Here is a 14,039-nt window from a genome sequence, read left to right on the forward strand (position 1 = left end):
TTCTGGCCCTGACCTTGATTTTGGCATGATTTTGTCCTTGATTCTGACCATGATTTTAGTATTGATCTTGACCCTAATTTTGTTCCTAATCCCCCAATCTTGACCTTGATCTTAACCTTAATTTTGCCTTGATTTTAACCACTGATTTCATCCTAATATTGAACCTCATATTAACCTTAATATAAGCCTCGATTCTAACCCTAAGTCATTTTGATCATATTAGACAATGAGCATATTTTTCTATTATCTTTTAGGTTAAATTTTATTTGAACCCCCTAAGGCCTTAGGTTTGACCTAACTCATTTTTTAATCCAATATTGACATCTTCCATTTTCCTTCCCTATAATATTTTAAAAAACTGATTAAGGATAGGTAGTTATTTTTGTTTCTAAAATACCCTTTTTTGTATAAGACTAAAATACCCTTGATTTACTTTTTAACAAGATTGTAGAAAAGGATACTAATTTATCCAACAATTGTGAATGAAAACATAAGGCTTAGATGTGAATATAAAATTTTTTATTTTTTTTGGCCAATGGTATGTTAGTTGAGCAGTTAAAAACCCAAACTCCCATGGGGAGGTCTTGGGGTCGCACCCATCCAGCGGCACCTATATTAGTAATATCCCCCCCCCCCCACTAATACAAACTTACCGGCTACACAAAAAATATAAACTTTTTTATTTTATCAAATCCATTGATGAGGTTTATTCATTGATGAGGTGCTTGACATTAAGTGCTTTTTATTTCTAAACCGGGCACTGGAGAATGAAATGGCATCAATTATAGTTGTTGCCACCAACAGAGAGATTACAATCATCTAGGGCACAAACTACAACTCTCCTCATGGCATACTTAGTGATCTTCTTGATTGATGTTGGTAATATCCTATGGCTAGCAAGTATAAGACTATAAAGTTAACAAAATAAAACTTATAAGGTTCAACATGATATACATATCTTTGTAGAAGTTGAAGAAGAAATCGATAACACCACTATGCATCCTTATGTCGCAGAAAAGCATACAATAACAACAAGAAGTACTCTAACCGGGTGAGTTGAGGCATACAGATTAGTACTTTTCCTTAAGGTATGTGAACGTCCACTATAGTGCAGACTGGGTTTGAAATTGGCGTCCTCACCTCTAAGATACAACTCCTTAGTCCCAATGGCATGCACTCCAAAGGAATCTACTTGCAAAGAACGTCCAAAGGTAGTACTCACAAACCATCAACAAAACACACACACTTCGACAGAAAACAAGACTAATATCGGCTTTTAAAATTGTTAGAGTTACTAGGTATTAATACAACCTAGATGGGGTGATTAGGTTGTATCTAGTGAATTGTCCCAATTTCTCTATTTAATTGCAATTTCAAGATAAATGAAGATTTAAATGAAATTAGACAATATCAAAACAATCACAACACAAGAGTTTATAGTGGTTCAACTTTACAAGTCTACGTCTACTCCTCTCTTGGCCTCAAGAGAGTATTTCATTAGTGATTCTTTTTCAATATAGTGGGTAGAGAATCAAACCTATACAATCTTTGTTAAGGGGCAAGAGTACTCTTTACAATCTTTGTTTACTAAGTAGGGCAAGAGCACCCTCTACCAATTCTAATCAACCTAGACTAGAATTGAACAATTAATACAAGTTTAAGAAGTGAAGGATATTACCTAACAAGGGGAGTGCACTTTACCCCTTGTGTGAATGTGATGCAATGAATGAATGCTTCAAGAATTGCAATGCACCAACAAGAAGTCCCAATGACCTTCAATAACTCCAAAGCTTGACTCCAATGAGCTTGCTTGACAACTTGGAATGTTCTTCAAAGTTGGATGGAGTTGGAAGATTAGTAATCAATGCTAGATCACTCAAAAATGGCTTTAAGACTTGTGAGGGAGTAATAGCTCAGTTGGCAAGGTAGAACCCCTCAAATGAGGGTGGTTGGGCTTATAAAGAAGTCAACCAATTACTTGGCCCAACCTCACAACGGATATAAAATTTTAGTGAAATTTTACTCCAAACAGAGCTCCGTCTCAAAAACTAACTGTTAAAATATAGCCGTTGGGCTTGAGTCAGGACCAGACGGACATTCCGTCTGGCCTACTGTGACCAGATGGACGACCGTCTGGTGCACAATAGCCTGACTTAGTTTGGGACTTGAACTTGGCTTGGGTTTTTAATCTTTTTTGTCAAACCTAAGCCTCATACACCTACCTACTATGTCATAGGTCAGTCTAGTGACATGAAATGCATATTATTAATGTAGTTACATATGCGTGTGTATTAGGGTGTCCTAAGTCCTAAATTCATCTAAGTCTTGATTCTTGACTTGATCTTCGCATCTTCTTGTGCATTGAACTTGATACTCATCTTGACTTTGGTTCTTTGTCAAAGATTGCTTGACTTGACTTGGGCTTGAGTATACAGTGAGTTTGGTCGAATGAGATGGAATCGATCTACTTTAGTAATGAGCTGGACAAACATAGCTTAATGTAGACATTAGTAAATTGCGTTTGTTATCATCAAAACTAATGGAGGCTGATGTGGCAATGCTGACATGGTATTTTCCAACACTAGAAATAAACTTCTCTCTTTATATGGAAGAGGAAGAGACACCTACAAAGAGGCATCTCTAGAAGGTACCTCCCAGACCATGTATTTTTCCTTAAGTCTTGTTTGTTAGCCATTCAAACAAGACTTTCCATAGACTACCCATTAACTATTTAGGTATCTAAAGGGAATAACATCACCTCTAACCCTTCATTACAAAATGCATAAAAATATTTTGAATCTCATAATTTAAAAATAGATTAAAATTACAACAATCCCCCACAGATTCAAAATATTAACAAAACAAAAACATTGAGTTCATGAGTAAATTTAGACTTAGTAGGACACATCATTGGAGGTGTCTTATAGACTTGAACCTACACTAGGTCTAATGAACTACACTACAGAGTACGAGTGAAGTTAGACTTCTTGAACCTTTCTTCTTCGATGTAGTTGGCTAACTCACTATCTATATCCCACTAGTCGACGTCTGAACATTCTGAATAATTAATTAGGACATTCTAGGCCCTATCCCCTATTTTGATCTCATGAGTGTTAAAAGAGTTCAACCTTAAAATTCTTATCAAGGGCGGTCACACCCTCTATACTCACTTAGATTAGCCGATGTGCACCACAGTTAACACACCCTCACATTTCGTAGGATTAGGCTAATTAAGAGCCCATTGCTTAACCTCTTATGTTGTGGTGATACTACTTTACCGTTTAACAACCAAAATGAGCAGTAATAATAGAAGTACTAAACATGTCCCCTCGTGACTTCTTTTTTACCCTTTGAATATAATTCAGGATAAAACCTCTTCATATAGGTAGGTTGTCCATCACAAGACCTATGACATAGGCCTTAAATGACATCGTAATAGTGATATGAGACTTTATACAATTGATAGTCAAATTATTCATTGACTACAAATTAATAGCGCAACCTTGTAAGCCTCATTAGACATATGTATTTAAAACATAGTGTCCACTCCACTGGAAGATATATGCATCTATAACATAATGCCTTTATGCCTCCACAATTATGTCATTTACTACTCATGTAAATGCTGATGCTAATTTAGATATGCTCAATATTATATATCTTTCATTGTAACATCACCTTGTGGCTTTGGATCTGGCTTCTTATAAGCCATACATTGAGGATTTATATAAATGATTCATAAGAATCATCTCTAATACATGTTTTACATGTTGCCTCTTTTGAAGTTTTCAAATTAAGCTAAAATGTACAATTCAGTCTTGAACTAAACTTTCCAAGCTGATCAATGCCATACACTCTTTTCCAATACCGTTAATTGAGTCATGAAAACTTGACATAGACACATTAAGTTTTTAAAATGACTCCGCATACCATTACCGACCTAGTTATATTTACATTTGCATTGATAACTAATTGTATAGATATATGAATGCTATAACTTTCCCAAGGTGTCAAGCATACTAGGTATGACGAAAGAAAAGTAAAATAGTATGCCACTTCAATAAAAAAAAATTCTTTCAAAACATATCTGAGATAGATTTGATTGTCCAGTTAGAGAAGAAACCACAGAGCCGTGATTTATGAATTAGTAAATATTCCTGAATTGACCAAAGCTATATTAGGTCAGCAGTGCTATTCTGATGCTCTATAAAACCATTCATGACGGAGCACTCAAACTCTAATACAAGCTTAAGTAACATGACCAAGTTCAATTTCAAGGTCTCTCCTTGTAGGAGAAATGATCACTGGGAGAGATTAATCTCAAATGGTGTGAACAACTTCTAGGAAAGATATCATAGGACAAAGGGTTAGAACAAGAACCATCATATTGCATCATAAGCGTTACTGTTAGACACTATTTTTAATGTGGAGCATCTTTTATGTCAATGTGACATTTCAGATCTCCATAAATCAGACCCATAACGTCAACCATATGTATCAGCAATGTCTATATATCAACTAATGAAGACATGAAGATTTTCTAAAGGATTATATGAACATCAATTGTTTTTTTGCTCTATTCAGAATCATCTCCATACTAGATACATTTAAAACTGATTTAACCGATAAAGTAGAGAGTTGGAGTATGGTCAAATAAACCATCAGTGAGACCATATCCATATAATTGTTAAGGATACACCGTTAGTTTAGTATCGTTGTATACATCTTTATAGTGTACTCTATAAATACCTACTTGTATACCATATTAAATTCAATACATTTTACCTATCTACATGGTATTAGAGCGTCATTTTGGGCATTTGCTCTAAATCAGTTCCTGGTTATGGCTTCCGCAAATTTCTCCTCTATTTCTCCGTCATCACCATAAATATCGGTCAACGCTATTGCTGCGATACCGAATAAGTTGAATTCTTCCAATTTCTTGCTGTGGAAGGCTCAATTCAGCCCGTTGTTGTGTGGATATGATCTCTTGGCTGTCTTGATGGTTCTTGTCCTTGTCTTGTGTCGAGTTCATCGTCTAATCTTTCTTTTGAACCTTCAGCGGCTGTTCTCTGGGAACGGCAAGACCAATTGATCCTCAATTGGCTTGTTGCCTCAGTGTCTAAATGAGTACTTTCTCACATCGTCTTGGCTCAAACTTCTCTTGAAGCATGGGGAAAGTTGAATAAAGTCTTCACTTCTAGTTCGAGAACCCGGATTCTTGAACTCAAGAATCAGTTGTTTCATATTCAGAAAGGCAATTCCACAATTTCTGATTATATTCTTCGAACTCTTTTGATCTCTGACATGTTGGCTGTTGTTAACACTCCAGTGTCCGATAAGGATCTTGTTCTTATTACTGTGCGCGGTTTAGGTGAAGATTTAAGGGATTTTGGCACTTCGGTGCTTATTTGTACAAATCCTATTTCCTTCGAAGATTTACAAGGTCTTCTTATCTCTCAAGAAAGTTATATACAAGCTTCGGTGAGCTTTTCTGCTACAGACAGTGCTTTGCCTATTTTGTCTGTGAATGTTGCTGTGCGAAATTTTGCTAATCAAGGTGTTGTCTCTCATCGTTTTGTTCAAGATTCTTCAAGAGGTACGGCTAGAGGCAGGTATGGTCGACCTTGGAATTGAAGGTATTTTGTTCGGAATGGATATAATTATGGTTTCTATGGTCGTTTTTGAAATAATGGATATAATTCTGGTTATACTTTTAAGAATAGTGGTTTAAACTCTGCTTCAAATTCTAGTTCTGCATCTTAGTTTATGAATGAGCCTCAGATTACCTGTCAATTATGCAAAGTAGATGGTCATGTTTGCTCTCAGTGTCCTCAATGTTTTAATTATGCTTATGTTAGTAATATTGTATGCTCTTCAATCTTGGCTTCTTTTACTGGATCTTTTGATAGTTCTTTTTGGATCTTAGATTCTAGAACTAATTGTCATATCATTGCAGATTTAGCACATTTGGCAATTCAAGAACCTTATTCTGGTTCTCAGCATGTTGTTGTAGGTAATGGAACACCTGTGCATATTTCTCATGTTGGAAGATTACTAGTTCGGTGTTCTAGTCATGAATTTCAGTTAACTGGGGTTTTGTGTGTTCCTACAATCAGATATGATTTACTCTACTGTCTCTAAATTTTCTGAAGACAATGGAGTTATTTTGTGTTTTACTTAGATTTTTTTTTGTGATTAAGGATTAGACTCACAGGGTGCTCTTATGATGACAGATTTGTAATGGATTGTATGTTGTTCGTTTCTCTCCCAAGCAGTGTTCTACTACCTCTTTGCATGCTCTCAAGAATCATGTTGTTGTTGTTGTTGTTCCTTTAGAATTTGTTTCTTTTTCAAATGTTGTTGGCTCTCATACAACTAAGTCTATTGGTTGTTCAACTACTGATTCTGCTTTCTGTGTTTGGCATAGGCGACTTGGGTTTGGGTCTTTGCTAAGACTATTCAAGTTTACGGAAACTGGGTTTGGGTAACTCTGGGTCCTTGTCAAATTGTAATGCCTGTCATTGTTCAAAGAGTCATTGATTGCCTTTTGTTTTGTCTTCTTCAGTTAGTAGAAGACCCTTGGATGTATTGCATAGTGATTTGTGGGGGCCAGATCCTTTTGTTTCTTATGATCAATTTCGTTACTATGTTGTTTTTGTTGATGAGTATATGAAATATACTTGGTTATTTCCTATGAAACAAAAATCAGATTTGTATGTTGTCTTACTAAGTTTCAAAAGCTTGTGGAGAATCACTTTTATAGTCAGATTTGTACTTTACAAACAGATGAGGGGTCTGAATATACTAAATTGTATAAGTTTCTTGATGATATTGGTATAGCACATTGTATCTCTTGTCCCTACACACCGCCCCAAAATGGGGTTGCAGAGAGAAAGCACAGACACATTCTTGAGTATGGATTAGCTCTTCTTTTTCAAGCTCATCTCCCACAAATTTTTTGGACTATTGTTGTTCAAACTGTTGTATTTCTTTTAAATCGAATACCTCTTGATGTTTTAAATCATTGTTCTCCTTTATAAGCATTGTTTGGGATTGTTCCAGAGTACAGTTTTCTGAAAGTATTTGGCTGTTTGTGCTATCCCTGGCTAAGGCCTTATGCTCCCACTAAGTTACATCCAAGGTCTACACCTTGTATTTTTCTTGGATATCTAACAGCTTACAAAGGATATTACTGCTTTGATCCGGTGTTAGGCAAGCTCTACATATCAAAGCATGTTGTGTTTGTCGAAGATCATTTTCCATATAAAAGAATGGTACACTCCTTTGCTTGTTTACCAGCTAAAACTTGGCTCTCTTCAACGTTATTTCCTATTGTGTTTCCCTGTTCTTCTTGGAATAAAAATACAGGTTGTAATGTTAGTGGGGTTTTGCAATGTAATGAGGTTGATTCTTCTGGCCCATCTATCTCCTTGGGACCACATAATGTATCTATTAATAAAATTCTCCATACCCCTCCCTTTTAGTAATGGGTTGTTGGGACCCATAGGTGCTGCTGCATCTAATGACTCATTTCTTCCCTCACTTGCACCAACGAATCCTTCACAACCCTATGATTTAACTGGAACAGCTCATCTAGACATCTCCAAGTGTCTACATTGTCTTCCTTGGCTACTACTGCTAGTGCAAGAGATTCCACAACGGCTCTTATTCTTCCAAATTCAGATTTTGATAACATTGACTTGCCTATTTCGGCTGTTGTGCCTTCTTTACCTATTGATGGGTATACTACGTCTAAAAGAAATGGTTATGTTGCTTGGGTTTATCTAATGGTCATTTCATGCTTACTCGTTCTAAAACTAGATCTCTTCGTCCTAAGATTCCTTTAAATTTGTTAACTACTTGTGAAGAGGCTACTAGTGTTCCATCTACTTATTCCCAAGCTGTCAAGTGTTTACATTGGCGACAAGCAATGCAAGAGGAATTCAACGCCCTTGTACATAATGGAACTTGGGAACTTGTTCCCTTCAGTTCAAATCAAAATGTAATTAGATGCAAATGGGTCTTCCGTGTTAAACACAAATCTGATGGATCTATTGATTGATACAAAGCATGTCTTGTGGCTAAAGGTTTTCATCAGCGACCCGAGTTTTATTTGATGACACTTATATTCCTGTTGTCAAGCATACTACCATTCGGCTCATTTTATCCATTGCAATTTCCAATAAATGGCCGATATGACAATTAGATGTGTCCAATGCCTTTCTTCATGGTGATTTAGAAGAACGCGTTTTTATGAAGCAACCGGTTGGCTTTGTTGATCCTTCATGTCCTTCTCATGTATGTTTTCTTCGCAAATCTTTATATGGCCTCAAACAAGCTCCATGGGCCTGGTATACAAAGCTCACCTCTTTTATTACCTCTATTGGTTTTAAGGGCTCTCGCACAGATACCTCTCTTTTCTACTACAAAAGTGCATTTGTGACCATTTATGTTCTTGTTTATGTGGATGATATTTTGGTCATAAGTAGTAGTTTGGAGGCTATCTCTTCTTTGATTAAGTCTCTTTGCTATTGTTTTTGCCATCAAAGACCTAGGAGATCTTCATTATCTTTTGGGAATCGAAGCTTGTCGTACTCCTCAAGGACTTCTTCTCTCTCAACAAAAATATATTATAGATTTATTAGCATAGGCAAAAATGACTAATGCTAAGCCAGTGACTTCTCCTATTGCTTCTGGTGTTTCTTTATCCTTGACAGATGGGACTCGTTGTCTTGATGGTACTAAGTATCGTCATGTTGTTGGCACCCTCCAATATCTTGCCAATACACTTCTGGATATTGCTTATGCAATGAATCATGTCTCTCAGTTTATGCATTCCCCCACAGATATTCATTGGAGTGTTGTAAACGGATTTTACGCTATCTTCACCGAACTCCTTCTCTGGGTTTATTCTTCTCCTCTAAGTCTTCTATGTCTCTCACTGGCTACTATAATGTTGATTGGGCTGGAAACTCAGATGATCGTCGCTCTATCACTGGTTTCTATTTATTTCTTGGTCATCATGTGATTTCTTGGAGTTTGTGCAAACAACGCATTGTTTCTTGCTCTTCCACTGAGGCTGAGTATCGAGCTATTGCTTGTGTTGCTACCGAGCTTATTTGGGTGGGATCTTTGCTTGGTGAGATTGGTTCATAGCTTCCTGTTGCACCTGTTATATGGTGTGATAACCTTGGAACTACCTATATGACTGCAAATCCTATTTTTCATGCTCATACAAAACATGTTGAGATCGATTTTCATTTTATGCATGACTTGGTGGCATCTCGACAATATTTGGTTCGGTATGTTTCCTTTGTTAATCAGTTGGTTGATTTGCTTACAAAGGGTTTGCCTCGTCCTCGTTTCTTATGGCTACATGACAAGCTTACGGTCCTTGACCCATTGAGCTTGCATGTTAAGGATACACCGTCAGTTTAGTATCCTTGTATTCATCTTTATATTGTACTCTATAAATACCTACTTGTATACCATATTAAATACAATATATTTTAATTTTCTACAATTACAATAGATCTGATCCTAGCAAATTTGCACATTTGTATCGACAATCATTTGCAAATCATTAATTTGCTTGAGGTCTAACGCAACTTTATAAAGAGGGATCCCAGTATAGATGGTTCTAGTTCCTTTTCAACAGCCTCCACAAGTTCTAGGCAAGTTAGTCTTAGTCAATCATTAGAACCAACATCTTGTGAAATCATCTCTTCACATAAATCTTTTCCCAAGACAACATGCATGGCTTGGAGGGCAAATAGATAGTATCGAAGGACAACACACAGTAAAATTAAAATTTAAGAGAGAAACATATAAACTAATCCTTCAAAGAATTATAGCATAACCTCATAAACCAGACGAATGAGCCCTCTGCAACTCCAAGTGTCAAAAAGAAGAAGAAAAAAAAACCCATAATTTGGACAAAGAAAAGATACTGAAACCTGTTGAGTAAACCAACCTAAATCACAGCAGAATTTACACAAGAAATAAAGAAATCAAGCATGACACAGGATGTTACTTGGTTCGGTCCTAGACCTACACCAAGGATGAGTTGAGCACTCAACAAGCTATGCAATCATCAAATAGCAAAGAAAGGTTACAGCCCTAAATCATGAAGTGAATACTCTATACATGGACCAAGAGAGAATACACAAGACTTGGAATGACCACACCTGTAACCGTAGTCCAACCGAAGATTATCTCCCTTCCTACACAAAGCCAAGAACACCATAGCCAGTGCCTTCAACGCATACAATAGCAGATGCTATTAAACCTTCATTAGAGCATCAATCAAGAAGAAGAAGATGTAGAACTCAATGTGCACAACTGAATCACCACACCCAGAACCGAGAGCAAAAAAACCAGAGAAAACCGAGAGAGAGAGATGAGAGAATCGTGTAAAACCTTACAATGAATCGATGCCCTAAAAACCCCAGAACATGATATACAAACATAAGGCTGAAAAAACTACTTTGCCCCTCAAACTAATCCATAAGACAACCCCAGTCCTAAAACTTTGTAAAAGGACAAGTATTCCCCTGTATACATATACAACAAAACCCATTCTCTTTTTACATCAAAAAGAGGAGAACAATAAAGCCAGATCAATTTTTCACAACACAATAAGTTGCAAGTGACAACACTAGTAAATTTGAGTTTCAGGATCCATGCACCTACTTTAAGTGTAGAAGATAAGTGATTCATCCCTAAAGGAAATAAAAGAATGACAAACTCATGCTTGTCTTCGAACATGCACTTGCCAACCAGGTGCAACGGACAACGAACAATAATTGTTAGCCCCAAAGAAACCCTTTCCCAAGCATCACATCCACCCTTAAAGGACTTGCTACATAACCCAAAAATCAATTTTGCATTCAACGAATCTATACCATTTTATGTGATTCATTTACTTCAAGTCCAGTGTAAGGAATGAATATAAGGTTAGCAGAGAACGGGGAAAAATAAGGGAGAAAGTCATGTTGTAAGCAACAGCATCGGGGTCTCTGAGTTCTCTTGGTTTTTGGAGAATAAGATAAAGCTGTAAGCTTTCCATGATTTGCAGAAATAGCTGGCTAAAACAGAAACAAGAAGACAGAGAATAATTTTGACGTAAACCAGAAACTTGCAATGGCCAAACAATTTACGATTTTAAAAAAACTCCTAAAAGAACTACCCAAATTCATTGGATCGAGAGAAAATTAAAGATCTTAAAATAATCATCGAGTCCAACACACAGATGATATGCCTCAAATCATTCGATAGGTCTTATACTATAGTTCAAATACCTTAAGCCGTTGGAAATATCATATGGCCAGCAAGTATAAGAGTATAAAGTTAACAAAATAAAACTTATCTGGTTTAGCGCAATACACATATCTTTGTAGAAGTTGAAGAAGAAATTGATAACACCACTATGCATCCGTATATCACAAAAATCAATACAATAACAGCGACAAGTACTCGAACTGGGTGAGTTGAGGCATAAAGATTAGTACTTTTCCTTAAGGTATTTGAACGCCTCATATAGTGCAGATTGGGTTTGACCTTGGCGTCCTCACCTCCAAAATACAACAACTCTTTAGTCCCAATGGCATGCACTCCAAAGGAATCTACTTGCAAAGAACGTCCGAAGGTAGTACTCACAAACCATCAACAAAACACACACACTTCGACAAAAAACAAGACTAATACAGGTTTTTAAAATTGTTAGAATTACTAGGAATCAACTCCTCTTTTTATATAGAAGAGGAAGAGATACCTACAAAGGGGCATCTCTATAGGGTACCTCCCGGGCCATGTCTTTTTCCTTAAATCTTGTTTGTTAGTCATTCAAACAAGACTTTCCATAGACTACCCATTGGCTATTTAGGTATCTAAAGGAAATAACATCACCTCTAACTCTTCATTAAAAAGCATAAAAATATTTTGAATCTCATAATTTAAAAATAAATTAAAATTCCAACAATTGATTGCTCATCATCTCAACACATTCTTGGCTTCTAATGTCAAGGATCTTACGCATCTCATCTTTTGTAGGGCTGTGTGAAATATTTAAAGAAAAAATATAATAGTAACTTAGAAGTTTTATTGCTTTTTTATGTATTGTTTTTATATATGTGTAGATTCAAAATTAACAATAGGTAAAATTATGCATTTCATCGATTATATATATACGATTATATGTGATTCAAATTCAATCACAGACAGGAAAATGATCAATCAATAGGGCCATTAAAGATAGGACAAGATCAATTAGGGACAGGAAAAAAAAGTATGAAGTTTTTTTTTTTTTTTTTTTTGATAGGGCAAAATAACAATAGGAATTGCATAGTTTGATATATGTGATCAAATCCCAGGGGTCAATCAATAGGGGACAAGGATAATAGGGACAAGGTGGGCGGGATAGGATAGGGTCAATCAAAGACAAGGATAATGACAAGGTGAGAGCCAATCCGTCATGCCCCTGCCCAATCAGGGACAATCAAGGTGGGAATGGGCTTGGCTTTGCCTTATAGGGCTTAAGGTCGCGAACAAGAATCATTGGCCTTAAATTAGGGTCAGGGTAAGAATAACCTTAGCTAAGAATATATAGGGCTGGAATTGGGATTAGAAAAGCCTAGCCCAGTCCAACCCTATTGAAACCATAGGGAAGTATTTCAACTACGCTTTTTACTGTCACCAAAAATAATGATATATGCCGACGGTTGACAAGAATGTTGGCAAAAAAAACCTATATTTGGCAATGGAAATTCTGAAACCATCACCAAAAATCATGTTTAGCCACCGTTGCGGCCATTGCGGAAAATCATATATGGCAATGGTTTTAAAGTGCACTAAGGAGGAGAAAGCCTTTTCTTGTAGTCGAAGCTTCACTAGGATATTACACATTGGAAAGAAGCTTTTTATCTATCTCAAGTAGTTTGGTGAATGAGATATAAATACTTAAAGTTCAGTATAGGAAAGTAAAGGTAATTGCCCTCAGACGATTATTCAAACAAGATGGGAACAACATTGTCAATAATATCAGTAAGAGCAAGTTACATATACACTCTTAGGTTTGTAAATAATTATATTTATACCCCTTAAAATTTATTCTATTATGTTCACACCCCTTATACTTTAAATATATATTAATAGTAGCTTACTATCAAAATGATAGAGTTAATTGGTGGGTCATCCACTGTATTTTGCACAAAGAGATTTCATTTTAGCCCACAACTGTTTACACCTGTTGGCTTCTTCTTCTTCTTTTTGCATGTTTTTGTTTAGGGATAATTACTATTGCCCCTTATACTTTGGTTTTATTACTAATCAAACCCCCTTCTTTGTGAGATTACTATTGCCCCCCTCACTTCTAAAGGTATTAAGTGGCTGTTAAGATCAAATATGAAATGTCTATTTTGCCCTTAAAATTAAGAAGTAAAAAATATGGCATTACCCTCATTTATAGAAACTATATTGCATGTCAATTATATCCTTAAAATCTTATATTTTAGAATTAATTTTGGATTTGGTGGGACCACATACTTATGATTGTTGAAACTTTCACATTCCACTTAAATTTTTCATAATCACCATGATGGAAGTTTTACAAACAAATTAGCATATAAGATCTAATTGATAGAAATTTTGATAACATACATAATGGTTATCATATATTAGGTGATTTTCAATTTTCAGCTTTGAATTAAATTTGATATTTCTTAATATTTTAGTTTCTATTTAATTACATATTTCCTTTATTTAGTGATTTATTTTTAGAAGAAAAAAATCACATCTTTCCTTTATTTGGTGGTTTCTTTTTAAAAAAAGAAAAATGAAATTAAAGTTAATTTTTTCCTATTAAGGGTAGTATTATAACTTGAAAAAGGAGCAAATAAGTAAAAAAATAATTACAGGGTTATTTTTGGGATTTTGAAAAAATATATAGATGCCACATCATCAGTAAACTAACAGAGCTTAATGGTAGGGGGCATTAGTAATTGTTGACAAAGTTAAAGGTTGGAATAGTAATTTTAAAA

At 35.7% G+C, this 14,039-nt stretch overlaps 1 protein-coding gene across 1 annotated transcript; it reads left to right on the top strand.

The window, feature by feature from the left end:
- Positions 1-5,307: 5,307 nt before the first annotated feature.
- On the top strand, positions 5,308-6,144 carry LOC149005567 (uncharacterized). The gene is made up of 2 exons (XM_089135940.1): positions 5,308-5,599; positions 5,960-6,144. Exons 1-2 carry the CDS (start codon positions 5,308-5,310, stop codon positions 6,142-6,144), a joined length of 477 nt encoding a protein of 158 aa, XP_088992066.1.
- Positions 6,145-14,039: the final 7,895 nt, after the last annotated feature.

The sequence above is a fragment of the Hakea prostrata genome, chromosome 9, assembly GCF_041222555.1.
Source record: "Hakea prostrata isolate BN-2017 chromosome 9, UWA_Hpros_2, whole genome shotgun sequence".
NCBI lineage: Eukaryota > Viridiplantae > Streptophyta > Magnoliopsida > Proteales > Proteaceae > Hakea > Hakea prostrata.